General features: G+C 37.0%; 1 protein-coding gene across 2 annotated transcripts in view; it reads left to right on the top strand.

The window, feature by feature from the left end:
- Window positions 1–15519, top strand: part of CWC27 (CWC27 spliceosome associated cyclophilin) — a 254402-nt gene that overhangs the window by 35390 nt on the left and 203493 nt on the right. For both annotated transcript variants that reach the window (XM_047753105.1, XM_047753024.1), the window contains exons 9-11: window positions 3576–3655; window positions 4619–4652; window positions 7585–7742. In XM_047753105.1, coding sequence (XP_047609061.1) covers window positions 3576–3655; window positions 4619–4652; window positions 7585–7742 — 272 coding nt within the window. The remainder of the gene's footprint in view (window positions 1–3575; window positions 3656–4618; window positions 4653–7584; window positions 7743–15519) is intronic.

Genomic DNA, 15519 nt, shown 5'->3' with positions numbered 1-15519 from the left:
CTAAAAAATAGTTTCATAGCAACATCTAGATTGGTGTTCGACCAAATAACTGGGTACCATGGCATAAAATTAACAATCACACAGATCTAGTTAGAGGTTGAGACCCAGACCTTCCAGCTTCTTGACCAGTTCCTCTGTATCACTATGTCTCTTGCTTACTTGCTTCTATTTGTATTCTATTTAATTCCCACCATTTCATTGCTTCTGTATTCTTGGGTATGAGGTGCCAGATAATGACATAAATTTTCCATATCCTCTTTGTTGTTCATTGTCAGATTTGCTTACAGTTTTTAACGGACTATGGAGTGTCCTACATTGTATACACTAAATATGTTTAGTATTTTGTTCAGCCCCTAAATCCTTTAATCAGACAGCTGCTTTTAGGTAATTTCTTCAAAAATTATTTTAAAGTATATTAAGTGTTTGTTCCTCTAAAATTGTTGTTACCAGATGATATAAATAAGAACCTTAAAACAGATCATTCAGAAAGCATAGGCATTAAAGAGAAATATCTGAATTCATTTTTACCCATTTTGAGGCTGTCTCCAAATTTGTTCAGCTCTTCCACAATTTGTTTTCTCTGTCTGCAAGATTCAAAGTCTACTATAGTGGGAAGAGACATCTAAAAAATTGTATTTGGTTATATACTTCTATGCTAATTTAATTCTAAAAGTTAAAGTTTGAAAGGGTAATAATTACTCAGATTATCACTTTCTTCCTTTTGTTAAGTCATTTTACATTTCCTCTTTTCCCTTTAAGCTGACTTAAGTTTTGGGACATAAACAAGAAGCCATTTTTTAATAATTAAGCTATAAAGTTATAAAGTAACATTTATAAGTAAATGAAATAGTATAGCTTATTAATGGACCAAGAACCTAGAGACCTGAATTCTAATCTTACTTTTGCTCTTTATTAATATAACTCTCATTTTCTAATGTTACCTAAGAGGCCAGACTAGAAGGTCTTAGGCCAACTCTGGCTGTTATGTCTGTGATTGTGACTCTATGAGGGAGCTGCATGGGGAGAATTAATAAGGAAATACTTTTTAGAGTAAATGAAAATAACATTGATGGCTAGACACACGGGAGGAAGTAATTTTAGGGAAGGAAAGCATAAATGAAAGATGTTCAATTTTTGTTCTACTTGAGGTCTTTTGTATTCACTAGTACACTTTTGCACAAGTATCTCATTTAATTCTCTTGTATGAAGTAAGCAAGGCTGCTTTTCCCAAATGCTACAAGTTTTGGACTAAAACTCATAGAATTATTGAATATTAGATTCTGAAACTCTTTTGGTCCAACTGTCATCTTTCTTCTTTTCCTGTGTTCTTTCTACTATACCATTTTCTGGTTTTTGAGCTGTTTTTTGTTTTTGTTTTCAGTTTTCCTTGTTGGATAAGCATATTATCAAGTAATTCGTTGGTTTTTGCCTTTTTTAAAAAAATCATTCCTTGGTTTATGTAAGGTAATGGAAATAGAAATATGTATTAATTGCATAATTCAGATTCTGTGACTTTTTTTTTTTTTTTTTTAATGGCTACAGCCATGGCATAAGGAATTCCCGGGCCAGAGACTGTTTCCAAGCCACAGATACAGCATATGCTGCAGGTACAGCAACACTGGATCCTTTGATCCACTGTGCTGGGCCAGGGATTGAACCCATACCTCTACAGTGACCTGAGCTGTTACACTGGGATTCTTAACCCACTGTGCCACAGCAGGAACTCCCAGATTCTATGACTTTTTAAAATTATAGATAAATACATCTTTAGATTAACTGTTTGGGAAAAGTTTTTATTTTGCCTTGTAAAACTAAACTATAAACATGTTTAAACTGATCATGTCTTTAAAATGGGGAGAACCCCCACGTTAATACATAAATTTTAAAATCTATTATTTTCATCATGGAAATAAATTTCAGAAAGTATACATCTGCCTCACAGTAAAGCCTATCAAATTTAGAAGCCTGTTCTCAAAACTGTTAAATAGTAAAGAATGGGGGTAGAGGGAAAGAGGTATTTTCACTCATTGTATCTGATATTTTAAAATTTTATTTAACACATCTTGTAATGAATTTTTCAAAGTAAATTTTTCCTTCAAAATAAATAGAAATTATCCTTTCTTCTTGTCAACTCTAACTTCATACTTTTTTTTTTTTTGGTCTTCTTAGGGCCACACTTGTGGCATGTGGAGGTTCTCAGACTTGGGTTCCTATTGGAGCTGTAGCTGCCAGCCTACACCACAACCACGGCAACACCAGATCCGAGTCACGTCTGCAATATCTACACCACGGCTCACAGCAATGCTGGATCCTTAACCCACTGAGCAAGGCCAGGGATCAAACCCACATCCTCATGGATACTGGTCAGATTTGTTTCCGCTGAGCCATTGTGGGAACTCCCTGTTCATTCTTAAATGATTAGTCAAGGGGTGAGGATGACAAGCAGCTTCCCACCTCAAGATACAAGGTACATATTTGAAGTTTTTGCACCTGGTGGTGAGTAGGTCTGTAGGATAGTCTGCAGTTCTGAAACCAGACCAGTTGTCCTGGGTCCATAGGGGCTTCTGGGAAAAGAAAAATGGGTTTATTATATCATTGTGAGACAGACCGAATTTAAATTCTGCATCCTCTACCACCAGCTTTGGGACTTTTAGTAAATTACATAATCTCTAAGTCTTTATTTTCCATCTATAAAATGGGGGCTAATACCCACTTTAGATGCTTTTACTTTCGGAGGGGAGGAATTGAGATGTAGGACTACTATATTGTAGCACAGTGCCTAACACAAGTATATATTTAATAAATTAGAAAAACAGTAGTCATAGTTTTTTTAAAATATTTCTACTTCTTATATCTTCCTATATCTTGTTTTCCTCCTCAAATGTAAATTTATTGAGAATGTGAACTTTGAGATTAGAGCATTTAATATTTGGTCATTGCTGAATGGTGTAATACATGAAAAGCTCTTCTATATATGTTAAATAGTACCTTGTAGATGTTCTCATCTTTTGTTTGGGTACATTTTGGGTACATTTTTAAAATGATTCTGTACAGTATAGACAGTATATTTGAAGGATAACATAGTATGTGTTTCTTTCAAATTACTCTTGTGATTTGTCTTCTAAGTTTTAATGTTTTTAAAAAATAATAGTAAATCATGATGTTTTAGTGTTTGGAAATAGTAATCAATATATCTTATTTTTGAAGATATATCACTTTTTGGAGTTCTCTGGTGGCCTAGTGGTTAAGGATCCAGTGTTGTCACTGCTGTGGATTGGGTTTCTACTGTGGCATGGATTCAATCCTTGGCCCAGGAATTTCTGCATGCGATGGGCCTGGCAAACCAAAAAAAGAGATATGTCATTTTTTGAAAGAAAAGCTGTTTTTTAAATAATATTTTAGTCAATGGGAGAATAAGATTGTTATTTACAAAGCTTTTGTTTATACTCAAATTTTCACGAACATGTGTCTTTTGCTAACCGCATTATATGAATACTAGATTTTATGTAAATTTGTTCATTTGTCCTTAGAAAGACTGTTTTTTTCCCCACTCATGATTATACATTCCTTTCTAGAGCATGAAGGGAAAAAGCAAAAGTAGTCATGACTTGCTTAAGGATGATCCACATCTCAGCTCTGTTCCAGCTGTTGAAAGGTTAGTATGGTGCTAGTGTGATCCTTTGCCATACTTTCTGGCTCAGATAATTTTCTTGCTTCCTCTGTGAGTAAACAGAGGTTGTCTTAAATCAAATTTTGTCAACCCAACCAAAAAACTGAAGTATTTGGATAGCAGAGATAGTAGAGCTTCTAACATAATGGAGAGAACCACTTATCCCTTTCACTTTTCTTGCTGTCTACTTCTGTTGAACTAAATTTAAAATTGTTAAACTTAAATCTTGGGATAGTTTGAATACCAGGAAACTGTCTACTTTAACAGTTTAATGTCTAATTCAAAGTTGCTTTGCTAACTTTTTTCTCAGTCATTTTTGTCTCAGAATTTTGAGTATGCAAATCAGATTTGAAGGGTTTTGTGAAGAAGTTGCCACATTTTGGGCCAATTCACTGAATATTATTACTTATGTATTTCAGGAATTATCAGAAAATTGTTTTACTATTTTTATTGCTTCTATTTGAGAAAGGGAGATGTCTTACATTAAATATAACTGCACATGATGTACTGGGCCAATGTCTGCGGGGGGGGGCTAAAATACTATTGTACTGAGTTCAGCTCATTTTCAAAAATTCTATATTAAGAATCTTAATATCCTTGTACTTGAAGGATTTGTTTTCTTCAGCCAGAATACATCAAGCCAGTTGAAGAAATTTTTTTCTGCAGCTCTTTGTTCATAAAAATAGCACTATTGAATGTTTGCTTTTTTTAAAAAAAATTCTAATGAATTCATGTAAGTGCTGTGGGACGTACCTTTTATTCTATTTATAAAAACAACTTCCTTTACAATGATGTTTCCATTTGCTCCACAATGCCATTCTGAAATTCCTGTGTTGAATTGTTTTTGAACTATTAATCCCAACAAAATATTCTAAATTTTTTGGGTATTTGAATAATTTTGTTTCATTTTGAATCTAATATTGGCTTGTTTTCCTTATTTTTTTGTAGTGAGAAAGGGGATGCAGCAGGAGATTCAGATGATGTGAGTATTAATTTGAATATAAATATAGTTGAACAATTTATGGAAAATTGAAAATCTTTACAAAAGATTAATTTTTTCCCTTAAAAGATTATATATATTACCTCCAATAATTACATATGTAAAATTTGAAAATAATGAAAGATTCAAAAATAAATTATTTATTTTGATATTGGAATTTTCCCTACAAAATTGGAATCTTATGTGTGAATTTCCAGTCTGTTTTTTCCCTCTCACATAACATTATTTGTACACAAAAATTTAGGTCATTGATTTTATTATCTTATGTTAAAAGTTTATTGATGCATGGGCATTCTACATGATATATGGGAAGTGCTTGATCAGTAATTTATAACAGTTTCCTTCTTTACACACACATATCAGAAGATTCTCTTTCAAGACTGTAATGACTTTTCTTCACTAGTTGTACTGGCTATTAAAGGTGATAAAACAGAAGGCAGTGTCTTTTATGTATGAGATCAACTTTTTCAAGTCCTTCATTTGCCACTTTATGTAAAAAACCCATTGGTCTGTGCATTGTATAATTCAGAAGGAATTATATAACTGTCCATGCAAGAACACAACATCATCTATTACCACTGTCGAAAGAGAGGGTTCTCTGTGATTATGTATGTATTAGAAAGGATGATGTTTAACCTGGTCAAGAAAACCTTCCTGGAAGAAATGATGCTGTGTTGTGCCTTATAGGAGAATTAGAGGTTGACTAGATCAAAAAAGAAACTAGTGAAAGGTGGGATTCCTCTAGCTCAGAGAATAGTGTATGCTAACACATGGGAACAAGGAGAGATTATACCTTCTTTAGGAAGTAAAAGCTAAAATTTAAGTTTGTAAAGAGCAGGGAGGTAGAGAGTTAAAGGTGGAAGGAACAACATGAACAAAAGGCGCTGAAGTTGGAGAGAGTTTGTTACGTTCCAGAAGCTGAACGCAGACCAGTGTGAGGAGTGTAGTGACAGGAGGGAGAGCTGAGCGAGGTTGGAAAGGTAAGGAGAAGCCACATTTTACAGAGCTTCATAGGCTAAGGTGAGCAGTTTGAATTTCATCCTAAAAGGAATGAAGAACAGTTGAAGAGTATTAGTTTAAAAAAAAAAAAAAAAAGAGTGCTGTCATCAACTTTGCATTTGAGGAAGATCATTTTTGGCAATATTAGAGGATGAATTAGAAGAGATAAGCTAGAGTCAAGGAGACCTATCAGGAAGCTATAGCAGGAGGAGAGCTTTATAGAAGACCACAGCTGTGAGATGGGAGAGAGAGAGACTTGAAAGAAGTCTAAGAGGTGACTGATTCCATACTGTGAGGCAAAGGGGAAAGAGGGGTCTAGGACAATGACAAGATTTCTGATTTGGGCAGTTTGTTAGATGGGTACAAGAGAAAGGTGGGGAGAAAAAAGAAAAGTAGTGTGCTTGATTTTGTGCATCTTAAGATTCAGAAAACTTGGAGACATCTGTGTAACATTAATATGGGTCTGGTAGATAGGATCAAGGCCTAATGTAAAATTATCATTATGTTCTTATGGTCTTGGCAGGGATGAGGTCATCTAAGGATAGTGTATGCTCTTTAATCTCTTTTGTCTCCCAAGACCCTTTGCAATGTCTAATACTGTGGACCTTCTTCTCAGGAAATATACTACATTTGCAAACAAAATTTTATGAATTTGTAGGGAATTTATTTTTTTTTTGGATCTCCTGAGGACCAAGAATGGAAGACCTAGTCAGTGGTTATAAAGTTTCAAGGCTAAAGAATTTCTTACATGTCTCACTGAAAACACTCAAAATTTCTATCCCTAGAGAATTGGTTCAATAAGACTGATATAAGGGCTAGGATTTTACATTTTTTAACAATCCCTGCCTTATAGCCTGAGGACTAGACTTCGAGGACCACTGCACTAGGGGCCACAAACCTCGAGTTAAGAATTCTGCCTCATCAAGACTCACTTAGTTGGCGAATCACAAGACAAAGATTCTCAGGTGGTTTCTTCCTTCTTCTCTATTCTTTTCCCTCCCTATTTCTTCATTTCTGCCTCTACTCCTCTCCCTGTTAATGCTGGGTGCTATTCTGGAAATTTGAAGATACAGCAGTAAGCAAAATAGTCCAAAATTCTAGCTCACATGGAGTGCTTCCTTTAATTATGGGAGAGAGTAATCAAATAAATAATTGAAATATGTATTGCGTCAGATGAGTGATGAATGTTTCAGTGGGGGGACAGAGAAGGGGAATAGAGAGTACTGGAGGTGGGTGGATGGTTCTGCCATTGTATTACGTTGGTCAAGAGAAGTAATCACTGAGAAGCTAACATTTGAGGAGAGGCCTGAAGGAGATGAAAGCTAGCAATGCAGATACTTCAAATAAGAGCATTTCAGGTTAGAGAGATCAGCACCTACAAAGTTGGCTAGTGTTGTGGGAGATTATGTCAGGGAGGTACAGGTTGTGTAGGGTCTTAGGTGAGTTGGAGATCCATTGGAGGGTTTTGAGAAGTGGAGTGATTGCTATGGCTTAGATTATAGGAAGAAATATGAGCTTCTTTACCTCCACTTCTTTTACTTGCATTAATCCTTGTGTGAGGTCAGTAGGCTGGCCATCAGCTTCTAGAAACCATGTTTCCCACTGGGAAGGAATAGGGTTGTAGATGGACACAATATCCTGGGTGATCCAGAGGGGGCACAATCTGCTGTCCACTGGGGCTGGGTGTGGATTGAGCAACAACCCGTATGGGCTATGATGTACTTAACGTAGCTGGCCTAGAGCAAACCTCAACTGGTAGTCCCACCTGTAGCAGATTCTTCAAACCCTTATTAGGTCAGAACAGACCAAACCAAAAAACCTGCCTAGAATGCCATGAGGAGAGTCTGAGATGGATCTCTGGAAGTGGAAGGAGAAAGTGGAATGCCTGGCAAATACTCCATTTCGATTTTTATAGGATGGAGAATATGAAAGTGCAGAGTATGTTGGACACGTTGATGGTGATGAGAAGAGCCTGATGAGAGAAAGAATTGCAAAAAAGTTAAAGAAGGACACAAGTGCAAATGTTAAGGCCTCAGAAGAGGGTGAAGTGGAAAAGAAATCAGTTAGCCGCAGGTGAGTGAAGAGTTGTGTACTCAGTATCAAAACTTGTGTCTTTTTATGTTTCATTTTAAATTACGATTGAGTCCTCTGTTCAACTTACTTTCTAACATACTATTTTCATAGTGTTTGCTATATATACCAGTTGTGCTACATTAACCCACTCAGAGGCCTAAAAGAAAATAAACCAGTTTTATTTGCAGCCAAGGTTGTATGAGTCAAATTTTACTTTATTTCTCTCTGATGTCTTCTTTAAAAGCCTCTAAATTTTTTTATATTTTGGGTAAGCAATATATTAGCTAGATGTGGAAGGTTTTATTTGTTTAAAACCAACAAGAATTGTAAAGTAATCGTATAGAAGAAAAAGAGACATCAGATTTAGGTGAGTAAAATTTGTCAGAACTAGTTAAGAAATGTGTGGGCCTGAAAAATGCTCTTAAATATCTGTTGAAGTCTGATTTATACTGTCTACACCTGCTAATCTCAGTGGTGTCATAAAAGAAATTGCAGCAAATGTCTGATCATAAAGAGCTGTTGAAGTTTATGACTCAACATTTTACTCTCCTGAAATTCAGCTTAATTGAAAAACTCTCCTTTGTCATTCTATTATTAGAACTTTAGGGTATACATTTTAAATAATATTGCTTTAAACAATAGTGGTATTTGCTTTCTTTTGAATGGCCTACATTTGGGGATAAGATAGATGTAACTACATATAAACGACTTTCTTTTTTTCTGTTATGTTGCTCATCCTCATACAGAAAAACTTAAAAATCATTTATTTCCATGTTGTCATTGCTTAGCTTCCTCAATTTTTTTCTTTATATAACCATAAGAGTAATTCCTAGAAATTTCCACTCCTAGTATAACTTTTTACATTCAGAAATGACACTTAGAAGTTACCTTAAATATCTTTTTCTGGCAACATTCACCTGATGCTCAGGTAATCACTGTTGAGTAATTGAACATAGTAGATTAACTTTGCACCATTATTGCTTGAAGATTTTAGTGCTCATGTATATGCTTGTACATACATGGAGTTGATGGGCTTCTCGTTAACTCTTTTAATCAAATCATGAACATAATCAAGGATACTTTTTTCTCTCTCTCATTCAAGACATGTATTTTCTGATTTTTAAAAACAATTTTTAAAATATTAGATTTTTAATGTGACAAAAAATACATTTTGAATTTTTCATAGATGAATCAAATATTTGTCATGTTTAAGTGCTTTTTGAGTCCCATACCCCACTCTGTTTTGTTGGCCTTAGTATGATTCCAAATACTTATGTAGCCTATGATTAATATAACTAAAATTTAGTAAAGCTAAATTTTCTATAAGAGCTAAATAAAACTTAGATGGCAAATTTTACCTCTGTAAATGGTGAAAACACCAAACATCTGTTTATTACTGTTTCCCACTTTCCCCAAATTTGCAATATTTGCCACCTCCTCTTTCCCTCCCATATCCACTCTCTCCTACCTACAAAGAGAAATAAAAGAAAAATATGAAAGTCATGATAGGGGAGAAAGTACAGAATTTCAAAGGAAAAATATACAGTTTTTCTCTCTCGTCTGGAAATTTCCATGGTTGTCTCATGACCACTAATTTTGTGTGGGAAAGTATTTCCAAAATCATTAGTGCTTTTGGTCAGTTATATCAGCTTTACTATAGTTTAAATCTCAAGTTAATTGTATGTTAAAAAAAGAAAACAAAACCTCTGAGAGTCTTAAAAAATTGTAATGTGCTAAAAAAATAAGGAAATTATATTTAAAGAAAAATCACTGCTCAAAATAAGTTGAATTATAACGGGTATAGCTGCCAGCCAGATAGGACGCCAATGTGAAATCATTATCTATTCAAAAATCAGTGCCGTTGGTATTTACAAACTTTTTATCTGGCTGTGCTTGAAGTATTCTATTATCCTTCATGATTTTTCTGATGTAAGCAGTAGGATCAGGAACTAAACTAGCCTACCAGCCTTTTAGGCAAAGAGCCATTCAAAGTATGATTTTACTGAAAAATTGTTGTTTTGCTTCTCTTGGTAAAGAAACATCTGGAATCTGTTAAAGCTATTTATCACTTTGAATGTTAAACCTGCAAGTGTGTTTGTTGAATACTTAATATTTAAGTTGGGGAATGTTATTTAACAATATAATTTTTAACAAATTTACATAGACTATTTCCCTAATTATTCTGTTGAAAAGTACTTAGGTGTTCAAGTGGAAGAAATGCAGTCTCTTCTTACCTTCTCTCCTTTCTTTCCTTTCATTGTACTTATTCTTATTTCTTGAGGATTTCCTGAGGGGTTTCCTGTTCTATGAAATAGAGGCAACTTCTTCAATTCTAATTGTTTTCTCTTTGGGGAGTTTCCTGGTGGCCTAGTGGGTTGAGGATCCAGTATTGTCGCTGCTGTAGCTTGGACCCCTGCTGTGGCATGGGTTCAATCCTGGCCCAAGAATATCTGCACATCTGCAGAACTTCTGTAGGCACCGCCAACCTACACACACACACACACACACACACACGCGCGCATGCACACAAAGTAATTCTTTTTTCCCTTTACCCTTTCAGACCAGTTCTTCTCTCTTTCTCTTCTGCTTTAAAGGGAGGAATCTCTCTACCCATTCAGGATTTCACCCTCTTTCCTTTGTCTTTAGTATACTCTCTTTTCCTCCCTTTTGCATATGGAAGTTCCCAGGCTAGGGGTCTAATTGGAGCTGCAGCTGCTGGCCTATACCACAGCTACAGCAATGTCAGATCTGAACCGCATCTGTAACCTACACCACAGCTCACAGCAGTAATGGATCCTTAATTCACTGAGCGAGGCCAGGGGTTGAACCCCGCGTCCTCATAGATACTAGTTGAGTTCATTACTGCTGAGCCATGACGGGGACACCTAGTGTACTCTCTTCACTTATTCCTTTTCTTCAGCTTATGGATAGATTTAAGCCTCTCCTGGCATTTATAAATAAAAACAAATAAAACCACTTCATTTTATCTCCTATTCTACCACCTTAGTTCCGATTTATTTCTAAATACACATCTTTTAGCTTTTCTCTCGTCAATTCCCTGAAACTACTTGACAAATCTAATGCCTACTTTCCAGTTTTTATGTTTCTTGGTGTCTTTGATGTGAAATTTTTGCACTTTTGTCTTTTCCCTCTTCTCATGATTTGATGACTATCTTTAGTGTTGTGTTTGGATTGCTTTTTTTCTTTTGTGTATGTGTATCTATTTGCAGAGTTTTGGTTTGCACTTACTATGAGGTTTTGATATAGCAGTCTTTCTTTTTAAGATTCTTTTAAGTTACTGCTCTCTTAATTTCAAATGCATTTCCAGTACCCTGCATTTGTACTCTCATCCTCTCACAATTGCTTGTTTTGATATTATATTTCTGTGTGGATGATTTCCTAGTTTTACTATATGTTTGCCTTTACTGGCGAGCTTCCCCATTCATAATTTTCTTGTTTCTCCTTCTGGGGCTTTTCTTTTCTAGTTAGGAAATTTCCTTTAGCATTTGTTGTAAAGCTGATTTGGTGGTGCTGAGTTTTCTTAGCTTTTGCTTGCCTGAAAAGCTTTTAATTTCCCCATCAAATCTAAACAAGAGTCTTGCTGGGTAGAGTATTCTTGGTTGTGGATTTTCCCCTTTCATCACTTTAAAGTGATGCCCCTCCTTTCTGGCCTCCAGAGTTGCTGCTGAAAAATCAGCTGATAGCATTATGAGGATCCCCTTGTATGTTATATGTTGCTTTTCCCGTGTTTTGCTTTTAATATTTCCTTTTTATCTTTAATTTTTGCCAAATTGTGTGTCTCAGCTTGTTTTTCCTTGGATTTATCCTAAATGGAACTCTCTGTACTTCCTAGACTTGAGTTTTTTCCTTTTCCATGTTAGGGAAGTTTTTGGCTATAATTTCTTCAAATTTTTCTCAGGACCTTTCTCTCTCTTCTCTTTCTGGGACCTCTATAATGTAAATGTTGGTGTGTTTAATATTGCCCTAGAGATCTCTTGGACTGAACTCATTTCTTTTCATTCATTTTTCTTTATTCACTTCCACAGCAGTGGTTTCCACCAATCTGTCTTGCAGCTCCGTTATTCATTCTTCTGCCTCATGTATTCACTATTGATTCCTTCCAGCGTGTTTTTCATTTCAGTTGTTGTATTGTTCATCTCTGTTTATTCTTCAAATCTTCTAGCTCTTTGTTAAATATTTCTTGTATCTTCTCAGTCTGTGCCTCCATTCTTTGTCCAAGATCTTGGGTCATCTTTATTATCGTTACTCTGAGTTCTTTTTCAGATTGCCTTTCTCTAATCACTTAGTTGTTCTTCTGGGGTTTTATCTTGTTCCTTCATCTGGCACATATTTCTCTGCCATCCCAATTTGTCCAGCTTTCTGTGTTTGTGGCCTCTTCCTCAGACTGCAGGATTGTAGTTAGTCATGCTTTTGATGTCTGCCCCCTCTTGGGTGAGGTTGATCCAGGACCTTGCACAGGCTTTCTGGTGAGAGGGCCTGGCACCTGCCCACTGGTGGGTGAAGCTGAGTCTTATTCCTCTGATGAGAAGGGCCAGGTCCAGGGGTATGTTTAGAGGTGGCTGTGGACTCAGTATGACTTTAGGCAGCCTGTCTATTGATGAGTGGGGTTGTATTCTCACCCTGTTGGTTATTTAGCCTGAAGTGTCCCAGAACTAGAGCCGGCAGGCTATTAGGTGGAACAAGGTCTTAGTGCCAAAATGATGACCTCTGGAAGAGCTCATGTCAAGAATATTCCCTGGGGCCTCTGTGACCAGTGTCCTTGCTCTGACAGTGAGTCACAGCCAACTGTCACCTCTCCAGGAGACCCTCTCCAAGACCTGCAGGTAGGTCTGGCCCAGGCTTCTATGGAGTCACTTCTTTGCCCTGGGTCCCAGTGCACATGAAACCTGTGTGCACCCTCCAAGAGTGGAGTCTCTATTTCCCCTAGTCTTGTGGAACTCCTGCACTCAAGCTTCATAGGCCTTAAATGACAAGTGCTTTAGGGGCTCTCCCTCCCAATGCCAGACTCCCGGGCTGGGGAACCTGACATGAGGTTTGGAACTCTCACTCCTACATGAGAACTTCTGTGATATAATTATTTTCCAGTTTATGGTTTTGCATACCTGGTGGGTATAGGGTCTGATTATGTCAAAAATGCCCCTCTTACCATCTCTTTGTGGCTTCTTTTTGTCTTTGAATGTAGAATTTTTTTTTGTCTTTTTGCCTTTTCTAGGTCCACTCCCACGGCATATGGAGGTTCCCAGGCTAGGGGTCCAATTAGAGCTGTTGCTGCTGGCCTATGCCAGAGCCACAGCAACACGGGATCCGAGCCGCGTCTGTGACCTACACCACAGCTCACGGCAACGCCAGATCCTTAACCCACTGAACAAGGCCAGGGATCAAACCTGCAACCTCATGGTTCCTAGTCAGATTCGTTAACCACTGCGCCACGACGGGAACTCCTAGAATATCTTTTTTGGTAGGTTCCAGGCTTTTTTATCCATGGTTGTTCAGCAAGTGGTTGTGATTTTGGTGTTTTCATGAGAGGAGGTGAGCTCAAGTCCTTCTACTCCACCATCTGTCTTCTCCTTCTCTTTTCCCTCTTGAAAACCATCTTCCTTAAGAACCTCCTACTTGGTGTTCCCATTGAGGTGCAGCAGAAACAAGTCCGACTTAGGAATGATGAGGTTGCAGGTTCAATCCCTGGCCTCGTTCAGTGGGTTAAGGATCCAGTGTTGCTGTGAGCTGTGGTGTAGGTTGCACATGCAGCTCAGATCTGGCATTGCTGTGGCTGTGGTGTAGGCTGGCAGCTATAGCTCCGCTTAGACCCCTAGCCTGGGAACCTCCGTGTGCCACAGGTGCGGCCCTAAAAAAAAAAAACAAAAAACCTGCTACCTGTGGACAAATACCATTAGCATCACTTGTGATCTTTTTAGAAATGCTGAGTCTCAGGCCCTACCTCCCACTTCCTAAACCAGAATCTGCATTTTAATAGGATCTTTGGGTGATTTGTACCTTAAAGTTTGGGAAGCACTTCTCCAGAATGCTAAATTTTACCACCGGTTCTACTGGACTGGTTCAAATTTATATTATCTTAGCTCCAGTGTCAGCAGCTTGGTAATGTCTTCTCTGACTCCCCAGGGTATTCCTATCGCACCTTTCTCACACTTCTGTGATAGTTTGTATGACATCAGGTTATACTTTTTTTTTTTCCCTTTCTTTGTGTACCCTTAGACTGTAGTTTTCTTGAAGGCAAAGGTTGTGTCCATTTATCTGTGGTCAAACATCGTAGATACCTAAATATTTATATTAATGAATGAACATAAAAAAATCAGTGAATCCTTCTTTGACAAATCACTGTCTCCTCTAGATCTTGTAAGTAACTTGCTTGCATTTATCATATGAGATTTACTGGCTTGCTTGCTATCCTTTGCCTGGAATAAGCTGCTTCAGAGACTGCCTTACTCATCTTTATGGCCTCTGAGTCTCATATGGTAAGCATATGGTAATTGGTCATTGAAATTTATGTAGTGAGCAGATGAATAAATGAATGAATACATTTGTGATTCATTAGAGGAGTGGTTTTCACTTCTGACTTCACATTAGATTCAATGAAGGAATGTTTAAAAAACAAAACAAAACAAAACTGATGCCCAGGCTCCACTCCCAAAGATTCTGAATCACATAGTTTGCAGTGAAGCCTGGGCACATCCTTTTTTTACTTTTTTAACTTTTATTTGAAGTATAGCATATATACAGAATATAGATATATAAACTATATTTTGTAGTGCACATATCCCAGGTATGCAACTTGCTGAATTTTTACAAACCAAATACTTCCATATACCCATCACCCAGATTAAGAAACAGAAACAGAGAATTGCCATTACCAAATAGTCTCTCTCTTGCCCTGTTCTGGTTACTTCTCCCCTCATCCTCTAATAGTAACTATCTTTATAACCTCTAAGAATATAACATTGGAGTTCCCATCATGGTGCAGCAGAAATGAATCTGACCAGGAACCATGAGGTTGCAGGTTCAATCCCTGGCCTCGCTCAGTGAGTTAAGGATCTGGTGTTGCTATGAGCTGTGGTGTAGGTCGCAGACACGGCTCGGATCTGGCATTGCTGTGGCTGTGGCATAGACTGGCAGCCGTAACTCCGATTAGACAGACCCCTAGGCTGGGAACCTTCATATGCTGCAGGTACAGCCCTAAAAAGCTAAAGAGAGAGAACATAACATTAATTTAGGGCAATAATACTGTGTAAAATCTTCCCAGATATTCTAATGTGCAGCTAGGGTGAAGAACATCCTAAGCCCCCCCAAACACTCAATCTCTTGATTATTTCTGAGGCATAGAATGATATAAAAGTGGATTTTAAAAAATTACAGTGTTACTTCAGGTCTTTTTTGCAATGTAACATGGATAAAAATCTTATGTCAACTTAGTTTAATCTCTGAAAAAGATAAAAAGGTCAGTATCATGGGAATGAAGTAATTTTAGAAGAAAATATGATATTTGCACATTCCTAAAGTTTTTTAAGATGTGTAAAGATTCAAGTCAGTCTCTCAGTTGTTTGCATTTATTTGAATCACCTGAGAAGAAGCCCACCCTTGATCAAGTCAGTAAGAATTTTTGCTATGGTACCAGAAGTTTTAAAAAGCACAGGCTATTCTAATGGGCACTCAAGGTTAACTCAAAGTTCGGCGGTAGTTGCAGTCTGTCTTTTGGAAATGCCTATTTTATAACTTACTGTAAAGAATCTTTTTCTGCCTG

The sequence above is a fragment of the Phacochoerus africanus genome, chromosome 1 (assembly GCF_016906955.1).
Source record: "Phacochoerus africanus isolate WHEZ1 chromosome 1, ROS_Pafr_v1, whole genome shotgun sequence".
Taxonomy (NCBI): Eukaryota; Metazoa; Chordata; class Mammalia; order Artiodactyla; family Suidae; genus Phacochoerus; species Phacochoerus africanus.
This window is presented reverse-complemented; position numbering and strand designations above follow the sequence as displayed.